The sequence below is a fragment of the Ascidia mentula genome, chromosome 5 (assembly GCF_947561715.1).
Source record: "Ascidia mentula chromosome 5, kaAscMent1.1, whole genome shotgun sequence".
Lineage (NCBI taxonomy): Eukaryota > Metazoa > Chordata > Ascidiacea > Phlebobranchia > Ascidiidae > Ascidia > Ascidia mentula.
In genome coordinates this window covers 16,539,891-16,557,394 of record NC_138570.1, presented here as the reverse complement: position 1 = coordinate 16,557,394, position 17,504 = coordinate 16,539,891, and the positions used below count along the sequence as shown (strand labels likewise).

At 39.8% G+C, this 17,504-nt stretch overlaps 2 protein-coding genes across 2 annotated transcripts; both read right to left on the bottom strand.

Moving 5' to 3' along the window:
* Nucleotides 1-507: 507 nt before the first annotated feature.
* LOC145903055 (uncharacterized) lies at nt 508-6,042 on the bottom strand. The gene is made up of 13 exons (XM_082991143.1): nt 5,948-6,042; nt 5,696-5,884; nt 5,125-5,244; nt 4,996-5,064; nt 4,466-4,724; nt 4,235-4,350; nt 3,180-3,327; nt 2,660-2,791; nt 2,275-2,436; nt 1,915-2,217; nt 1,441-1,790; nt 909-1,102; nt 508-839 (listed from the first exon to the last, which is right to left on the bottom strand). Exons 1-13 carry the CDS (start codon nt 6,025-6,027, stop codon nt 508-510), a joined length of 2,454 nt encoding a protein of 817 aa, XP_082847269.1. The 5' UTR covers nt 6,028-6,042.
* A 3,973-nt stretch (nt 6,043-10,015) lies between these two features.
* LOC145903054 (uncharacterized) lies at nt 10,016-15,761 on the bottom strand. The gene is made up of 14 exons (XM_082991142.1): nt 15,649-15,761; nt 15,015-15,356; nt 14,754-14,942; nt 14,560-14,679; nt 14,436-14,504; nt 13,931-14,189; nt 13,310-13,425; nt 12,691-12,838; nt 12,137-12,268; nt 11,752-11,913; nt 11,392-11,694; nt 10,921-11,270; nt 10,417-10,610; nt 10,016-10,347 (listed from the first exon to the last, which is right to left on the bottom strand). Exons 1-14 carry the CDS (start codon nt 15,672-15,674, stop codon nt 10,016-10,018), a joined length of 2,742 nt encoding a protein of 913 aa, XP_082847268.1. The 5' UTR covers nt 15,675-15,761.
* Nucleotides 15,762-17,504: the final 1,743 nt, after the last annotated feature.

Genomic DNA, 17,504 nt, shown 5'->3' with positions numbered 1-17,504 from the left:
TAATATACGCGCAAATTTGTATTTCGAGGTATGGTGATGACATCAGCATCACAGCCCAACTTAAAACTATGTACATACTTCAAGCGAAGATATTGAAGAATTTTCTGTAACGTTTACCACCACACTACAAGATTTGCAAATGCAATACATGGTCTTGTCTTTCAAATCGTGACCGTCCCATGCTAAGCAAAACAGCCCAAACGATGCACTAACACAATACATTGATAATGTAATATCATTCTCATAATGGCTTGGAACCAAACTGTAGAAATATGTCGTTTGTTTCACAAATATCAGATTCCACAATACCAACAGGATAAGATTTTCACTAAAATTTTTTTTAATAGCTAAATACCAAAGTTGCAGGAACATATCAATGTTTTCTAACATTTTTCGTGTCATTAACAAACTAATGGCGTGCCCTGTGTTTTGCATCCCTGGCCTATATAAAGTAGATATAGAACGTCTATGAAACTCAGATCATCATAATAATTTTTTGTATGGGAGTTAATTGATTTCCAATTCCCGGCTCCCCGAGTTGGAATGAGCAGCATTCCTTGTCGTCATTCGCATTTTGGTTGTGTTTTGAGAAGACATTGATGAGGAAGGCTGGCTCCCAATTGCAACACTTCCTCTGCATTTGTCAACAATCTTGTCAATAAAACTGGAGTAGAGAATGGGGTTGAGGGCGCTGTTGATTGGGAGAAGAACGATTGCAGCAACTGCGTATGAGATGCTGTCAATCTTAACTCCGCTAAAGTTGACGAACACCATGATTGAAAGAGGAATCCAGCAACAGAAATCCGTGATGATCAGTCGAATAATCTTCCTCTGAAGCACTAATAAATAAAAAACAACGCTTTTTTAAATATATCCAGTAAGTAGTAAACACAATTGCATTTGTATACTTGTGGATTTCTTTCCGACTTTCTGTGCCTTGCTGACTGTTTTCCTTGCTTTGAATATAATAGCAGTGTAAATTGTAGCTACAAATATGAACACCAAGAAGTTGATGATGGAGATAGCTAGGGAGAACCTCCACGCCCAATCCTTAGTGGTGACGAACAGATTTGGAATGCAAACACTGTTGGCACTGTAGTATCTAAACATGTAGTTTGGAATGAAAAGCGGAAACACCGGTCAAGCGGCATATAACGTTTCGAAAACCTGATTTGGATGAAATCTCGTTGTGGTAAAAAATATTTCAGTTGTATAAAGGGTATAATAGTAAAATGACGAAACGTACATACGACATGCAACGTATAAAACGTCTATACAAAATACCCGCAATAAATTTGAAAAAAGGAGGTAGCGCTATCGATTAATTCACCATATGTCATGTCAGGATGCGCGGTCTGTGAGTCACATGGGGGAAGAGGTCGTTAATTTTTAAACACAATAAAGGCTCATTACAGAGTAAAGCGCCAAAAATCTAATTACCCGAAGTGGCTGGAAATGGTCAAAACTTGACTTTGGGGAAATTGAGAGGTGAGAAACTGATCGAGTTCGTTCCATGACGTTATTGCTGATACTTGCTGTAGAACGGAATCAGGCTGTGATGATAATTGCTGGGAGTAAGTGAGTAATTTCATGGTGAAGTTCTTTGCCGCATCGAAGTGGACAATCACGTTGCTGAAGTAAGGATTGGTCTCTATCAGAGTTTTTTCGACAAAGGTACTTTGTTGGTAACTCGACAAAGGCACCAGGGCCAAAATCAGGGAAAAGACCCAGGTTAGAGCAATCGCCAAAAGCACAGACCGAAAACTCGGTTTGCTCAACGAAGCAATAGGCTGAAAAAATGAAACGTACGTACATTAGTAATAAATAAAATATGAACACCTACATTGTAAATAGCTTTAACATTTACATTGTTACCAGATGTAATACATATATTGTAATTAGCGTTTATCTTACATTGTAAACCGCAAACAGACGAGATCCTGTGAGCAGTAACAACGTCATCACAGATGTTTCGCTCGAAAGCACGACCAGCACTCCCATAGCAACACAAGACTGACTTGTTAACCACGACAATGATTGAGCGCAATAACTTCCGCTGTAAGTTGCCCCTGCTATACCCAACATCAACAGGTAGATAGCCATAAAGAAATCTGCTACAGCCAGATTTAGCACAAGCATGTGATTGGTCCTCAGTGACGCTCCTCTGTCTTTTATTTGTTTTTTCCTCAGTGTTTTTACTTCTCCGACGATAACAACCTTACAAATAAGTAAATATAACGTAGAGTCTTCACTTGAATACACTTGAGAACTCACCAGGTTTCCAACAAAGGCGAGCAAGGCCATGATCCACACGATTCCTCGTAATGCAGGATTAGCGATAAGTTCGAATCGTGACGACAAAATATTTGCACCAGTTCTGAATTTTTCAGAGCATTCGTCGCTCCAGTCACTGCAGTCGCCACGGCCATCCAAAATCTTACATGAAAAACAAGTTAGTTAAGTGTAAATTGTCAAAAAGATAACAAGTGGCCAGAATTTAGTGTTTGAAATACATTGGTTGCATTTAATGCCGTCATGCAAACATTCTGGTGACACCATTTTTGAGTAAAATATAGATAATTTAGTTTAATTTACACGTGGTTGTCGATGTTTTGGGCACGAACGGGCAGAGAGGCCAAGCAAGTCCCTTTCCACGTACCTGGTTTTCGCGAACAAATAAAGGCATTCCACTTTCGCAGTAGAACCTCCCATCTTGTGTGCAGTTTGCTTCGTCAGCAGCGTTGTCGCAGTTAATGTTGAAATCACAAAGCACGTTTGTTGATACTGAAACCTAAGAAAATAGAAAGCAGTAAGCATTTGTCAAAATATTTTAGCTTTTGGAAGGACATCCGTGAAACTTGAGAGATAAAGTACAAGTTCACAGCCCTTGTCAGCCCAATATTTTTAAAAAATAGGGCAAAAAGTGTGTGTTGACCTGCAGACAGTACCTATACAAATCAGTTCGGCCGATGGCTATATAGCTCTGGTAGCTGGCTGACAAGCCAGGCACAAATTTTCACTTTACGATCGCCCCGTGCTTGTCAACCCAGCTAGACCAGACCAATACAGTTATCAGCTGCATTAACGAGAGTTTACAGGTCAAAACGGTGTGCACTGCTACTGTAATCACTAAAAATGTCCTTATTTTAAAAGTGGTAATTTTTTTGTCATTATTTCACCTTTTGTCCGTTCAAGGACGGACAGTAAAACCTTTCGGTCGTTGAACAATTCGCTTTAAATTCATCGGTTCCATTGTCACAGTCTTCATATCCATCGCAAAGTTTGGACCTCAGGATACTTACCAAGTTTTTGCTTTTGCACATAAACCTGTTTGTTCATTGTGGTTAGCACAGAAGTAGTGAAAGTTTTAAAGCGTTGATTCAATAAATGACTTGATTTTACAAAATCATTCATTCGTTTATTTTTTGAACAAAAATGCCAAATTAATAAATTTTGGAAAGTTAATGCGGCGACAGGGTAGAGGCATATTGTATTTGGGAAAAAAATATATGTCTTTTTAATTTGAAAGCTCTTTAAAGTATCCAGAACAATTTAGGCCATTTTATACCGGCCTATATTCGGGAAAAGAATGTATTGTGCAATAGACTGTTGATTCTCGCCGCCATTATTTTGTTTACGGGTGCTGGGAGCACAGTCATTATAGTTACGTAATAATGCGTGCCTTTGTCTTAATGTGATGGCGGGCTTTCTTTTCGTTAGTTAGTTGTTGTGTTTGGTTGTGTTACATGTGCTCTGATTAACCTGCTGCTTTCAAAGATTTAATTTTGAATAAGGTGGCATTTAACATAGTTAGTGCTCATTTCAATTGTAAATCGAAGAAGTTGAGGCTTGCTTTACGCCACAGTTCGGTGAGTTTTGTTGTCTAGCTGTGTGGCGCTATTATGTTGGTTAGTCATGTTAGATTATTGAGTTGCAGAAAACCGCGTTATTTTTCGTGACGCGCGTATTTGACTCTGGAAATAAACTGTACGAACACTGGCAGTTCAGCAAGCGCTGTCCGAGTGTGCGTCGTAACCAGACAATGAATTTATTGAAGCAATAAGATAAAAACATTTTGATCATATTTTTGCCAGCACCAACTAAACAAATCAAGATAGTTTTAACTTTTTGACTATGTTGCCTGCCAGAGCCATACATAAGTCAGAATGTCTTACGTCTTACGAAGTTTGGCTAAATCACCCATATATCATTTTAAATTTATATGTTTTAAAACCTGTCGGGACAATTGTTTTCGTCACTTCCGTCGCCGACGCAGTCAAGAACTCCATCACAAACTTTTGTTCCTGGAATATCATTTGGAATGATCACAGTGTGGTTGCCAATCATGACCTGCAGAACATACAATATATTAGTGTAAGTCTACCTGTCAAAATCACCGAAAACCCTACGTCAAACTTAAGTTGACGATGAACTGTGAATTCAATAATTATGCCAAATTACCAACCCTATCCGTGCACACGTGTCTAAACAGCGGAGTTCCTTTGGCATGGGCAGAAAAAAACGTACAACCGAACTTCCCAGTCACGTTCGGACACTGGGCCTCGCATTCGTCCTCTGGATAACCAGGGGGAGCACCCCAAACAGCGAACCCAAATACTCCAGGTTGGTTGAGGTGACAATCTTCGATCGCGTTACACAAAATTCCAGTCGCGACTCCTAATTCGGATTTGATTTGTGGTGGAGGACACCTGGAGGATTTACACCTGCAAAAACATATGTTGTATTGCAATACCGACTTTAATGTGTCTTTGCACGTTTCTACGAGTTATGCCTAATTATTACGCCGACCCACCAAGCGTTACAGGCTCCGGCCCATAAGGTTGGCCATGCTATCATTGTTGGTTTTAGCGTCAGGGAAAGAGTAAAAAATAAAGGAAACGGGAAAAGTTAATATATAATAAAAGTTAATATTTAGGTTAAAACAACCAAAATAATGCACAACATATTAACGCTAAACAAAATCGTTGCACAAACCTGCACTCTTTTCCCGCGTCATCCAACTTTCCCTTAGCACAGGGCAAAGTCCCTTCGCAATAACTGAATCTGCACACAAAAATAAATAAATATAAACTAGCCTACGTCATCTGGTGCCTGTGAACTTACTTCTCATCCAAGTTATCTGCACAGTCAGCAATTCCATCACATACTGAAGTGCGGTTGACGCACTGACCCAAAGTTGCATTGGTGCACATAATCTGTCCAGAGGGACATACAGACGGTGAGCTATAAAAAATCCAAATTCCATTACCGTATTTACTCGATTGTAAACCGCGGCTTATAAAGTTTTTTAAACTACCGTTTGTGCGGCTTACGATCGAGGGCGGCTTATATCATTTAATGTCACGCAGATATTTTGTCTGCGCTCTGTTTTTTAATGAAATTTACCATCAACTCGCTTCATCGTACCAATACGTTTTATCTCCCAAGATTGTCAGCGTATCTGACAATTTTAAACGACAGATTTGTTGACAATTATTGTTGTAGGGCACCTAAGTTTGTCTTTAGCATTAACGTGCGGCTTACATTCGAGGGCGGCTTATATTAATTTTTGAACACCGTCGCGTGCGGCTTACGATCGAGGGCGGCTTACATTCGAGGGCGGCTTACAATCGAGTAAATACGGTATATAACTTTCCGTTACTTTTAGTTATCCCTGCATAAAATATTCTTATACCTGAGTGTCCGTAGAGTCACGTGATTGCAAATATTCGAAACCTGCTTCTCGCACAAGCACTCATCCGACAAATCCGGACAATCCACTATTCCGTCACAAACCCTATGACGTGGAACTATCATGGCGTTGTCAAGGCAACGTGTACACTTTTTGTCGTCGAAAACCACTCCACGTGTGTTCCTCAGATCTCTACAGAATTAGACAAGTTCTTCTAAGTTTGAACAAATTTCGGGAGTTTTTACGAGATTCTACCTTCCGTCCGGCAAACTGGTGGTGGTGGAAAAGCAAAGATCCGACCCATCGTCACAATCTTGCACACTGTCCCACAACATCTGTTGTGGTAAACGACAAATTTCACCGTTTCGAACGCACTTAAATCCCACACCGGTTCGCCAAGCGTCGTCCTCCGGACACCCGTTACATTTCTTGCCGTCGCATACAGTTGTACGCGGGTAACACGCGTCGCTGTTCTGACATTTGTAATGACTCGGACAACCGACGTCACAAGGCGTCAAACCTTGACACGTGACCGTTCCGTTGCAGAAGTAATCTCGGTGCAGCAGGCAGGTGTTATTAAGTGGGGCGACTGTGCAACTTCAAGTAAAAACATTTTGTATTCCTTCTTATTGCTTAACATACTTATTCACTTAAACAAAAACAATCGGATGCATAAAAATAAATTTGGAAGGTATCTTGGTCCAAATGACTTGTTTCAAAATTCACCATAAAGTCTTATACTTTTGATATTTACTTGATAGCTTTTTGGTTAAAAGAGCTTGTCGTCCCTATATGTAGCCACGCCAGAGGGTAAAGGTGACAACATTCAATATTTTCATATCGAAATCGACCTTTTCTAACGCCACTTGTTGTGCGTGACACAGGTGGAAACTTCACGTTTGCAGAATTACAATATAAAATAACCTTGTGTCAAGCGCACTTAACAATAAATGCGTTTGACACAAGGTTATTTTATATTGTAATTCTGCAGAGGGTAAAGGTGTCACATATTTCCCTGGAGCCATGGTTTGCCGACATCTGACCTGGAGTAAAGTTTATGCTCACCTAATCGCTGGATAGAGACATAACCTACATGAAGCATCGCCCTTTACTTCGTCACTTCCGTCACAGTCGTTCACACCGTTGCAAAATTGTGTACTGGCAATAGTTGCTCCGTCGTTGCAAGTTAGATCTGGAACAGGTGGTTATTATCAGCGTGCACTTTTCGAAATTTTACAGCGAAAATAGTACGAACATAAATTAAAATATTGATGATATTCAAGTAAAAACAATTATTAGACAAATATATGGATTCCTATATGTTTCATACAACATTAAATCCATGAAATTTCCCCCGAACAAAGTTTTACTGGAAGTTGGTTTTTAACTGCACACATTTAACCAAATTGCTGCAATTTGTTGCAATCGATCGAGAGACTTACTTGATAAACTGACAGACAAAATTGCCTGGAATACTGTAACAGCAAGTAGGTTCTTGACTATGATCCCAAAAGCCATTGCAGGTGTTATTTCAACCTGTACGAGCAAGAGTTTCGGCAGCAGCTGGAACGTAGAACTATTTTTCCTAAACAGTCTTAAGAGTTACAAAATCTGTTATGAGGAAGCATTGCTTCCGGAACACGATATTTGTTGTGCTGTGACGTCAATCACGTACAGCAAAAACATCGATCATAATTGTTGTGATACACACTTAATATAGGTTATGGCTTTATGGCAAGTAACGATAAAGCACACAACGTAACCCCCAGTGGCGGAGGTCTGTACACAATGTTTTGGGGGGTAATCACGATAATGATAAAACTACGTAATCACAGTGGCCTAATTTACAGGACGTTCATTACAAAATCACGTTGAAACTACGTAATTTTTTCGAACATGTGAACAAACAGGCACTCAACCCTCATTCAAGGCAACACGGTAATATTTCATAAAATTGCATCATTGGCAGAATGGCCCCACTGCTATCCTATATCCAGATCATAAGGTTTACAGCAGTACGTGGATTTTTCCCGCCAAAATTTAATTTTTTTTAAAAAATCAAACCTCGGCGGTTTCACGGATAAACCTGGCAATTTGTGCACTTGTGCACCAGTGTACCTTGGCCATAATATATGCCGTAAAACCGCCGAGCTCCAGCAGCTCAGTTGGTAGAGCGTTGGGCCTGGTTAGCCTTATGTGTTCAAACCTCACAGGGAGCTTGATTTTTGAAATCTTGCTCCGACTTATCACGAAAAAGTTGGCTGGTCCAGCTAGGCTGAGAAGCCTGTAAACCTATTTAAAGAACACATAACTTCAAGAGTAAATTTAGAGTGATTCAGAATTTTAGCTGGAGGTCTGCAACGTGGGGTTTTGGAGCAACATGTTGCTCTTTCACCCTCTGTTGTGACTTGACAGAGGCGGCAAACACATTTAGAAAAATAACTATAATGTATTAAATTGAGGCTCCAAAAATATCAGTTCGATCGCGTTTTTTGTTTATTTTTGACATCAAAATGTTCTTACTCCCAACACGATAACAATGTTGATTTAAAAAAAAAATTTCCGTTACTTTTAGTTATCTCTGCGTTGCAATAATCTTATACCTGAGTGTTCGAATAGTCTCGTGATTGCCAATGTTGGAAACCTGCTTCTCGCACAAACACTCATCTGACAAATCCAGACAATCGACTATTCCGATACAACCCTATGACTTGTCCTTGCACTTATCGTGCGCAACACGGTTTGTCACATTTGTCTTCAAAATATCAATGCGATCACGTTTTCATCACCCGAATGGATTACGGGAAATGAAAATGTGACGTCCATAATCGATTTTTGTATTTTTACTGGCAAGAGAATATTTTATTTGGAGTTAACGGGTTTTGTGAGTACCACCAGTCGAAGTTTTCTCGAGTGCGTACACCTTTAGTACTCACCAGTTTTGATCAAGTATATACATTACCATAGGCAACTTTACCCACTGTTACAAATCAGCGCATTTTTGAAATCATATAAATGAGGTTTTCGAAGTCATAAAATCGCAATTGTACTTATTACGACGAGAAATATAAATTTATGAAGATAATAAAGTCAAAAGAAAATGGCGCTCAACTGTGGCTATAAGTTGGAAGTATTTTCACACCGTGAAATTCATTTTTTCAACATCAGGTTCATTATTTCGGCAATACACTTGGTTGCGCTAAAGTGAACACATAGAAAAGAATATTGGGAAAATATTTGAAGGTGGCTCAGAGCGAAACTTCGCGTTCCGTTGGTCTTTCCACCTCCTCAGTTGTTGTTTGGAGTGCACAGTAACGGGGTAATGTACGAATGCTTTTTGAATTGTGCGTTGCGTTATGGCACTTTTACCATATACAAATGTAAATTTACAAACAGGCGACCGACCATAACAGACGTTGTGTTAACATCACAGCCGAAAAGAACAATTGAATTGAAGATCGCTCGGAAAAACTAAGTGTGTATGAAGCAAATTGGTAGTACGCAGCTTGACTTTTACCCAAGTAATTTGTCTTCAATGCCGATTTCTCGCCAGTAAAAATTTTTGTTTTCTTCAATTTGCAGTTTATCGGGTTTTATTCAAAAAACGAGATCACATGATGGCAATGTGGGCTCGTCTGACAACTGCAGAGAGTCAATACGTGATAACCACGTTGTGTTTGCTCAAAGTAAGCGATATAAAATAATGCATAGGTAAGATACGCGCAATGGCGGTAACTTCAGCATTAGAAACATACTTAAAACTTGGTACATCCTTCAAGCGAATGTTTTAGAAAATTTTCCGCAACGTTTACAACCACACTTCAAAACTTGCAAATGCAATACATGGCGTTATCTTTCAATTCGTGACCGTCCCCTGCAAAGCAAAACAGGAAAATACTCAACTTATGTATACGTGTCATCCTTGTCATACACTATCTGTCAGGTGTCAAACATTTGTGCAACTTTTAAGGGGTGATGCGCATTGACAAAGAAACTTGATTGAACATTGAGACTTGTCAAGTGTATCCTAACATTCTGTGTGTTTAGAATTTTTTAAATAGCTCAATACCAAAGTTGCAGGAACACATCAATGTTTTCTAACATTTTTCGTGCCACTAACAAACTAATGGCGTGCCATGTGCTGTACATTCCTGGCCTATATAAAGTAGATATAGCAACTGCCCCATATTGTCATTAACATTGTCATGTTTCAAAGAAATCTGTCTCTTTATACTCAGATTGATGAGGAAATCCGTGATTTGTGTTCCTAGATATAGAACGTCTATGAAACTAAGATCATCATAATATTTTTTTGTATGGGATTTAATTGATTTCCAATTCCCGGCTCCCCGAGGTGGGATGAGCAGCATTCCTTGTCGTCATTCGCATTTTGGTTGTGTTTTGAGAAGACGTTGATGAGGAAGGCTGGTTCCCAATTGCGACACTTCCTCTGCATTTGTCAACAATCTTGTCAATAAAACTGGAGTAGAGAATGGGGTTGAGGGCGCTGTTGATTGGGAGAAGAACGATTGCAGCAACTGCGTATGAGATGCTGTCAATCTTAACTCCGCTAAAGTTGACGAACACCATGATCGAAAGAGGAATCCAGCAACAGAAATCCGTGATGATCAGTCGAATAATCTTCCTCTGAAGCACTAATAAATAAAAAATAACGTTATTTTAAATATATCTAGTAAGTAGTAAACACAATTGCATTTGCATACTTGTGGATTTCTTTCCGACTTTCTGTGCTTTGCTGACTGTTTTCCTTGCTTTGAATATAATAGCAGTGTAAATTGTAGCTACACATATGAACACCAAGAAGTTGATGATGGAGATAGCCAGGGAGAACCTCCACGCCCAATCCTTTGTGGTGACGAACAGATTTGGAATGCAAACACTGTTGGCACTGTAGTATCTAAACATGTAGTTTGGAATAAAATGGCAACGCCGGCCAAGCGCCATATAGCTATGAGAAAACCTGATCGGAATGTAATCCCGTTGTGGTAAATAATATTTTAGTTATATAAAGTGTATGATAGTAAAGGACGATTTTTTGCAATTGGAAATGACGAAGCGTTCACACGAAATGCAACGTATTAAACGTCCATACAAAATACCCGCAAATGACGCTATCGATATATTCACCATATGTCATGTCAGGAAGAAGCAGTTATTTTTTAAACGCTTGCTAACAGAGACTCATTGCAGAGTCAAACGCCAATTACCCAAAGTGGCTGGAAATGGTCAAAAGTTGACTTTGGGGAAATTGAGAGGTGAGAAACTGATCGAGTTCGTTCCATGACGTCATTGCTGCTACTTGCTGTAGAACGGAGTCAGGCTGTGATGATAATTGCTGGGAGTAAGTGAGCAATTTCATGGTGAAGTTCTTTGCTGCATCGAAGTGGACAACCACGTTGCTGAAGTAAGGATTGTTTTCTATCAGAGTTTTTTCGACAAAGGTACTTTGTTGGTAACTCGACAAAGGCACCAGGGCCAGTATCAGAGAAAAGACCCAGGTTAGAGCAATCGCCAAAAGCACGGACCGAAAACTCGGTTTGCTCAACGAAACAATAGGCTGAAAAAATAAAACCTACATTAGTTATAAATAAAAGATGCACAACTACATTGCAAACAGCTTTAACATTTACATTAAAAACAACTTTATTACTTACAATTTCAACAACTTGAACACTTACATTGTAAACAGCAAACATACGAGATCCTGTGAGCAGTAACAACGTCATCACCGAAGTCTCGCTCGAAAGCACGACCAGCACTCCCATAGCAACACAAGACTGACTTGTTAACCACGACAATGATTGAGAGCAATAACTTCCGCTGTAAGTTGCCCCTGCTATGCCCAACATCAATAGGTAGATAGCCATAAGAAAATCTGCTACAGCTAAGTTTAAAACCAGCATGTGATTGGTCCTCAGTGACGCTCCTCTGTCTTTTGTTTGTTTTTTCATCAGAGTTTTTACTTCTCCGACGATAACAACCTTACAAATAAGTAAATATAACGTAGAGTCTTCACTTGAACACACTTGAGAACTCACCAAGTTTCCAACAAAGGCGAGCAAAGCCATGATCCACACGATTCCCCGTAACGCAGGATTTGCGATAAGTTCGAATCGTGACGACAAAATATTTGCACCAGTTCTGAATTTTTCAGAGCATTCGTCGCTCCAGTCACTGCAGTCGCCACGGCCATCCAAAATCTTACATGAAGAACAAGGTAGTGAAGTGTTAATTGTCAAAAAGATAACAAGTGGCCAGAATTCGGTGTTTGCAATACATTCGTTGCAATTAATGACGTCATGCAAGTATTCTGGTGTCACCATTTTTGAGTAAAATAAAAAGAATTTAGCTTAATTTACACGTGGTTGTCAACTTTTTGGGCACGAAGGGGCAGAGAGGCCAAGCAAGTCCCTTTCCACGTACCTGGTTTTCGCGAACAAATAAAGGTATTCCACTTTCGCAGTAGAACCTCCCATCTTGTGTGCAGTTTGCTTCGTCAGCGGCGTTGTCGCAGTTAATGTTGAAGTCACAAAGCACGTTTGTTGATACTGAAACCTAAGAAAATAGGAAGAAGTAAGGATTGGTCAAATTATTTTAGCTTTCGGAAGGACATTGTGATACTTGAGAGATATAGTACAAATTCAGAGCCCTTGTCATCCCAATATTAAAAAATAGGGCTATAATGGAATAGTGACCTGCAGACATTACTAATATAGACTGTCATCAGTTCGACCGTTGGTTATATAGCTCTGGTAGCTTGTTGACAAGTCAGGCACAAATTTTCACTTTGTGGTCGACCCGTGCTTGTCAACCCAGCTAAACCATCAGACCTATACAGTTATTAACTGCATAACGAGAGTTTACAGGTCAAAACAGTGTGCACTGTCTTCTGCTCACTTATCTAATCACTAAAATTGTCCTTTATTATGAACACAATAATATTATTTTAGAATGGTAATTTTTTGTCATTATTTCACCTTTTGTCCGTTCAAGGACGGACAGTAAAACCTTTCGGTCGCCGAACAGTTCGCTTTAAATTCATCGGTTCCATTGTCACAGTCTTCATATCCGTCGCATAGTTTGGACCTCAGGATACTCACCAAGTTTTTGCTTTTGCACATAAACCTGTTTGTTCATTGCAGTTAGCATAGAAGCAGTGAGAGTTTTGATGCGTTTATTTAATAGGTAGCTTGATTTTACAAAATCATTCATTTGTTCATTTTTTGAACAAAAATGTTAAATTAAAGAATTTTGAAAGTTAATGCGGCGACAGGGTAGGGGCATATTGTATTTGGCAAAAAAATAGATATTTTTTTTAATTTAGGCTTTTTAATGTATCCAGAACAATTTAGGCCATTTAATTCCGGCAACTAATTCGGGAAGAAAATGTATTGTTCAATAAACAATAACTGAATTCGTTGAAGCAATAAGAAAATTTTTTCGTCATATTTTTTCCCAGCACCTAAACAAATCAAGATTGTTTTAACTTTTTGGCTATGTTGCTTGCCAGAGCTATACATAAGTCAGAATGGCTTACGTTTCACGAAGTTTGACTAGATCACCCATATACCATTTTAAATTTATATGTTTTTGAACCTGTCGGGACAATTGTTTTCGTCACTTCCGTCCCCGACGCAGTCAAGAACTCCATCACAAACTTTTGATCCTGGAATATCAGTTGGAATGATCACAGTGTGATTGCCACTCATGACCTGCAGAACATACAATGTAGCCTATTAGTATAAGTCTACTTATCAAAATCGCCATTGCTAATGAGGCCAACTTGATTTACAAAACTGACACAGAGATTTCTCCCAATATCAAAAAATACATGCAAACCTCATACAATAATCGCTCAAGTTGCAAAAACTGCCTAAAACGGAGGAATTCTAAACAACTGATGGAGCTGCTGTTACCGTTCAAATTTTTTACGCCTTTGTCCCCAAATCGGACCAGATTCGTGCTCGAATAGACACTACTATTACTACATCTGTGGCGTTTTTACTATGACGTCAGGTACGTCACATGTTTTGAAGAGACAGATCCTTGTTACATCACAACTGGTTGAACCAAATTCGGGCTTTAAAAACTCTAGTTCGGGTCCAGGTCCAAAATAATGGGCTCGGTTACAACTCTGCTGTACGCTCACTAAAATCCCCACGTCAAACTTGAGTTGACGATGAACTGTAAATTCATAAATTCTTCCAAATTACGAACCCTATCCGTGCACACGTGTCTGAACTCCGGAGTTCCCTTGGCATGGGCAGAATAAAACGTACAACCGAACTTCCCAGTCACGTTCGGACACTGAGCCTCGCATTCGTCCTCTGGATAACCGGGGGGAGCACTCCAAGCAACGAATCCAAATGTTCCAGGTGGGTTGAGGTGACAATCTTCGATCGCGTTACACAAAATTCCAGTCGCGACTCCTAATTCGGATTTGAATTGTGGTGGAGGGCATCTGGAGGATTTACACCTGCAACACAATGTCAGAAAATTGACAGAACAAAACCCCAAAAAGTCTGTTGTGTTAACAATACCGACTCTAATGTGTCTTCATACGTTTCTTCAGGTTTCCCCTAATTATTATACAGACCCATCAAGTTTTGCAGGCCTGGCCAATTACGTTTGCCTTGAATGTCATAATCGTCGCATACAAATTGGTTTTAACCTCAACGAAACCCAAATAATACACAACATATTTAAAAACTGTTGCACAAACCTGCACTCTTTTCCCGCGTCATCCAACTGTCCCTTAGCACATGGCAAGGTTCCTTCGCAATAACTGAATCTGCACACAAAAGTCATAAATATACACCTACGTCATCCGGTGCCTGTGAACTTACTTCTCATCTAAATTATCTGCACAGTCAGCAATTCCATCACACACTGAAGTGCGGTTGACGCACTGATCCAAAGTTGCGTTGGTGCAAAAAATTTGTCCAGCGGGACATACAGACGGTGAGCTATAAAAAATCCAAATTCCATTATAAACCTTTCCGTTACTTTTAGTTATCCCTGCGTTGCAATATTCCTTTACCTGAGTGACCGTAGAGTCACGTGATTGCAAATGTTGGCAACCTGCTTCTCGCATAAGCACTCATCAGACAAATCCGGACAATCCACTATTCCGTCACAAACCCTATGACGTGGAATTATCATGGCGTTGTCAAGGCAACGTGTACACTTTTTGTCGTCGAAAACCACTCCGCGTGTGTTCCTCAGATCCCTGACGCGATAAACGGGTTCAAGTTAGTATGAACAACCTCTGTGAGCTTTTACGAATTTTACGAGCTTCTACCTTCCGTCTGGCAAACTGGTGGTGGTCGAAAAGCAAAGATCCGACCCATCGTCACAATCTTGCACACTGTCCCATAACATTTGTTGTGGTAAACGGCAAATTTCACCGTTTCGAACGCACTTAAATCCCACACCGGTTCGCCAGTCGTCATCCTCAGGACACCCGTTACATTTCTTGCCGTCACATACAGTTGTACGCGGGTAACACGCGTCGCTGTTCTGGCATTTGTAATGACTCGGACAACCGACGTCACAAGGCGTAAAACCTTGACACGTGACCGTTCCGTTGCAGAAGTAGTCTCGGTGCAGCAGGCAGGTGTTATTAAGCGGGGCGACTGTGCAACTTCAAGTAAAACATTTTCTATTCCTTCTTATTGCTTAACACAATTAGTTACTTAAACAAAAAACAATCGGATGCATAAAAATGAATTTGGAAGGTCTCTGGTGCCAAATGACTCCATAGAAAAGGTCGAAGTTCACCATTAAGTTTTGTACTTTTAATGTTTACATCATAGATTTTTGATTAAAAGAGTTTGCCGTCTCTATATGTAGCCATAACAGAGGGTTAAAGTGTCACGTATTGCCCTGAAGCCATGGGTTGCCGACATCTGGCCTGGATTAAAGTTTATGCTTACCTAATCGCTGGATAGAGGCATAGCATACATGAAGCATCGCCCTTTACTTCGTCACTTCCGTCACAGTCGTTCACACCGTTGCAAAATTGGGTACTGGCAATAGTTGTTCCGTCGTTGCAAGTTAGATCTGGAACAGTTATTATCAGCGTGCACTTTTCGAAATTTTACAGCGAAAATGTTATGAATATAAATTAAAATATTGATAATTTTCAAGTGAAAAAATTACTAAGAAAAATCTATGGATTCCTACATGTTTCACGCAATATTAAATCCATAAAATTTTCTACCGAACAAAGTTTCACTGGAAGTTGGTTTTTGATCAACTGCATTACTTAACGAAATTGTTGTTATTTTGTTGCAATCTATAAGGAGACTTACTTGATAAACTGACAGACAAAATTGCCTGGAAAACTGTAACAGCAAGTAGGTTCTTGACTATGATCCCAAAAGCCATTGCAGGTATTATTTCAACCTGTAGGAGCACGAGAATTTTTTCGCAGCAGCTGGAAAGTCAAACTAAATTCTTACTAAACAGTCTAAGAGTTCCAACATCTGTTATGAGGAAGCATTGCTTCCGGAACACGATATTTGTTGTGCTGTGACCTCAAGTCACGTAAAGCAAGAAACATCGATCACGATTGTTGTGATACACACTTATCACTAAGTTAGGCTATATGGCAAGTAACGATAAAACAAATTACGTAACCATTAGAGTCGGAGATCCGTGTATATTCTTGGGGGGGGGAGGTCAATCAAGAAACTGTACAACACTTAAAGACGTAAAACTACGTAACAACAGACATCCTAACTTACAGGACGTCTATTACAGATCAGTTTGAAAGTACGAAACTTTTTCGAACATGTAAACAAACAGGAATTCGAATCCTATTCCAAGCAACATAGCAATGTTTCATGCAATAGAATGATTGTCAGGATCGCATCACTGCGCATGTCCGTGCTTGGCGATCACAGCTATCGTATCAAGATCATTAGGTTTACAGGCTTCGCAACCCAGGCATTACAGCCAAGATGGATTTTTCAAAGTAGAGGCGAGATTTTTAAAACCAAATCTCGGCGGTTTTATGGGTAAAAATCAAGCTCCCTGTGAGGTTTGAACTCACGTGGTAGTGATTCCCTAAAGGTTGCCTGGTAATATGTGGACTTGTGCACCGGTGTACCTTGGACACAATATACCCCGTGAAACCGCCAAGTTCCTGCAGCTCAGTTGGTAATGCGTTGGGCCTGGTTAGCCAAGGGTCGTGAGTTCGAACCTCACAAGGAGCTTGATTTTCAAAATCTTGCTCCGACTTATCAGGAAAAAAGTGGCTAATCCAGCTAGGCTGCGAAGCCTGTAGACCTATTTCAAGCACAAATAACTTCGATACAGTCAAGAGTAAATTTAGAGCCATTTAGAATTTTTAGCTCTAGGCTAGAGGTCTGCAACCTATGGTTTCGGAGCAACATGTTGCTCTTTCACCCTCTGTTGTGACTTCACAGAGGCGGCAAACACATTTAGAAAAAAAAACTATAATGTATTAAATTGAGGCTCCAAACATGTTTTGGTTAAATGCAAAACGAGGTTTCTGTAACTGGCTATGTCAAGAGTTGTCGACCTCTGCAACATTTTCCCGCTTGTAACTTGATTTTAACCGCTCAAAACAAATGTAGTTATTTTTTTTAGTTCGTGCATTTTCCCCATCAGGAACTTTACATTACGTCTCCTTAAATTTTGTTTAAATCAAAGCCAGAGATCTGAACCATTCATAAAGGCGGACCTGCATTTTTGCACAAAAAAAGTAAAACGTACATATCGCAGTTGTCTGACCAATAACGCATACAATGTAACGGCGACTAAC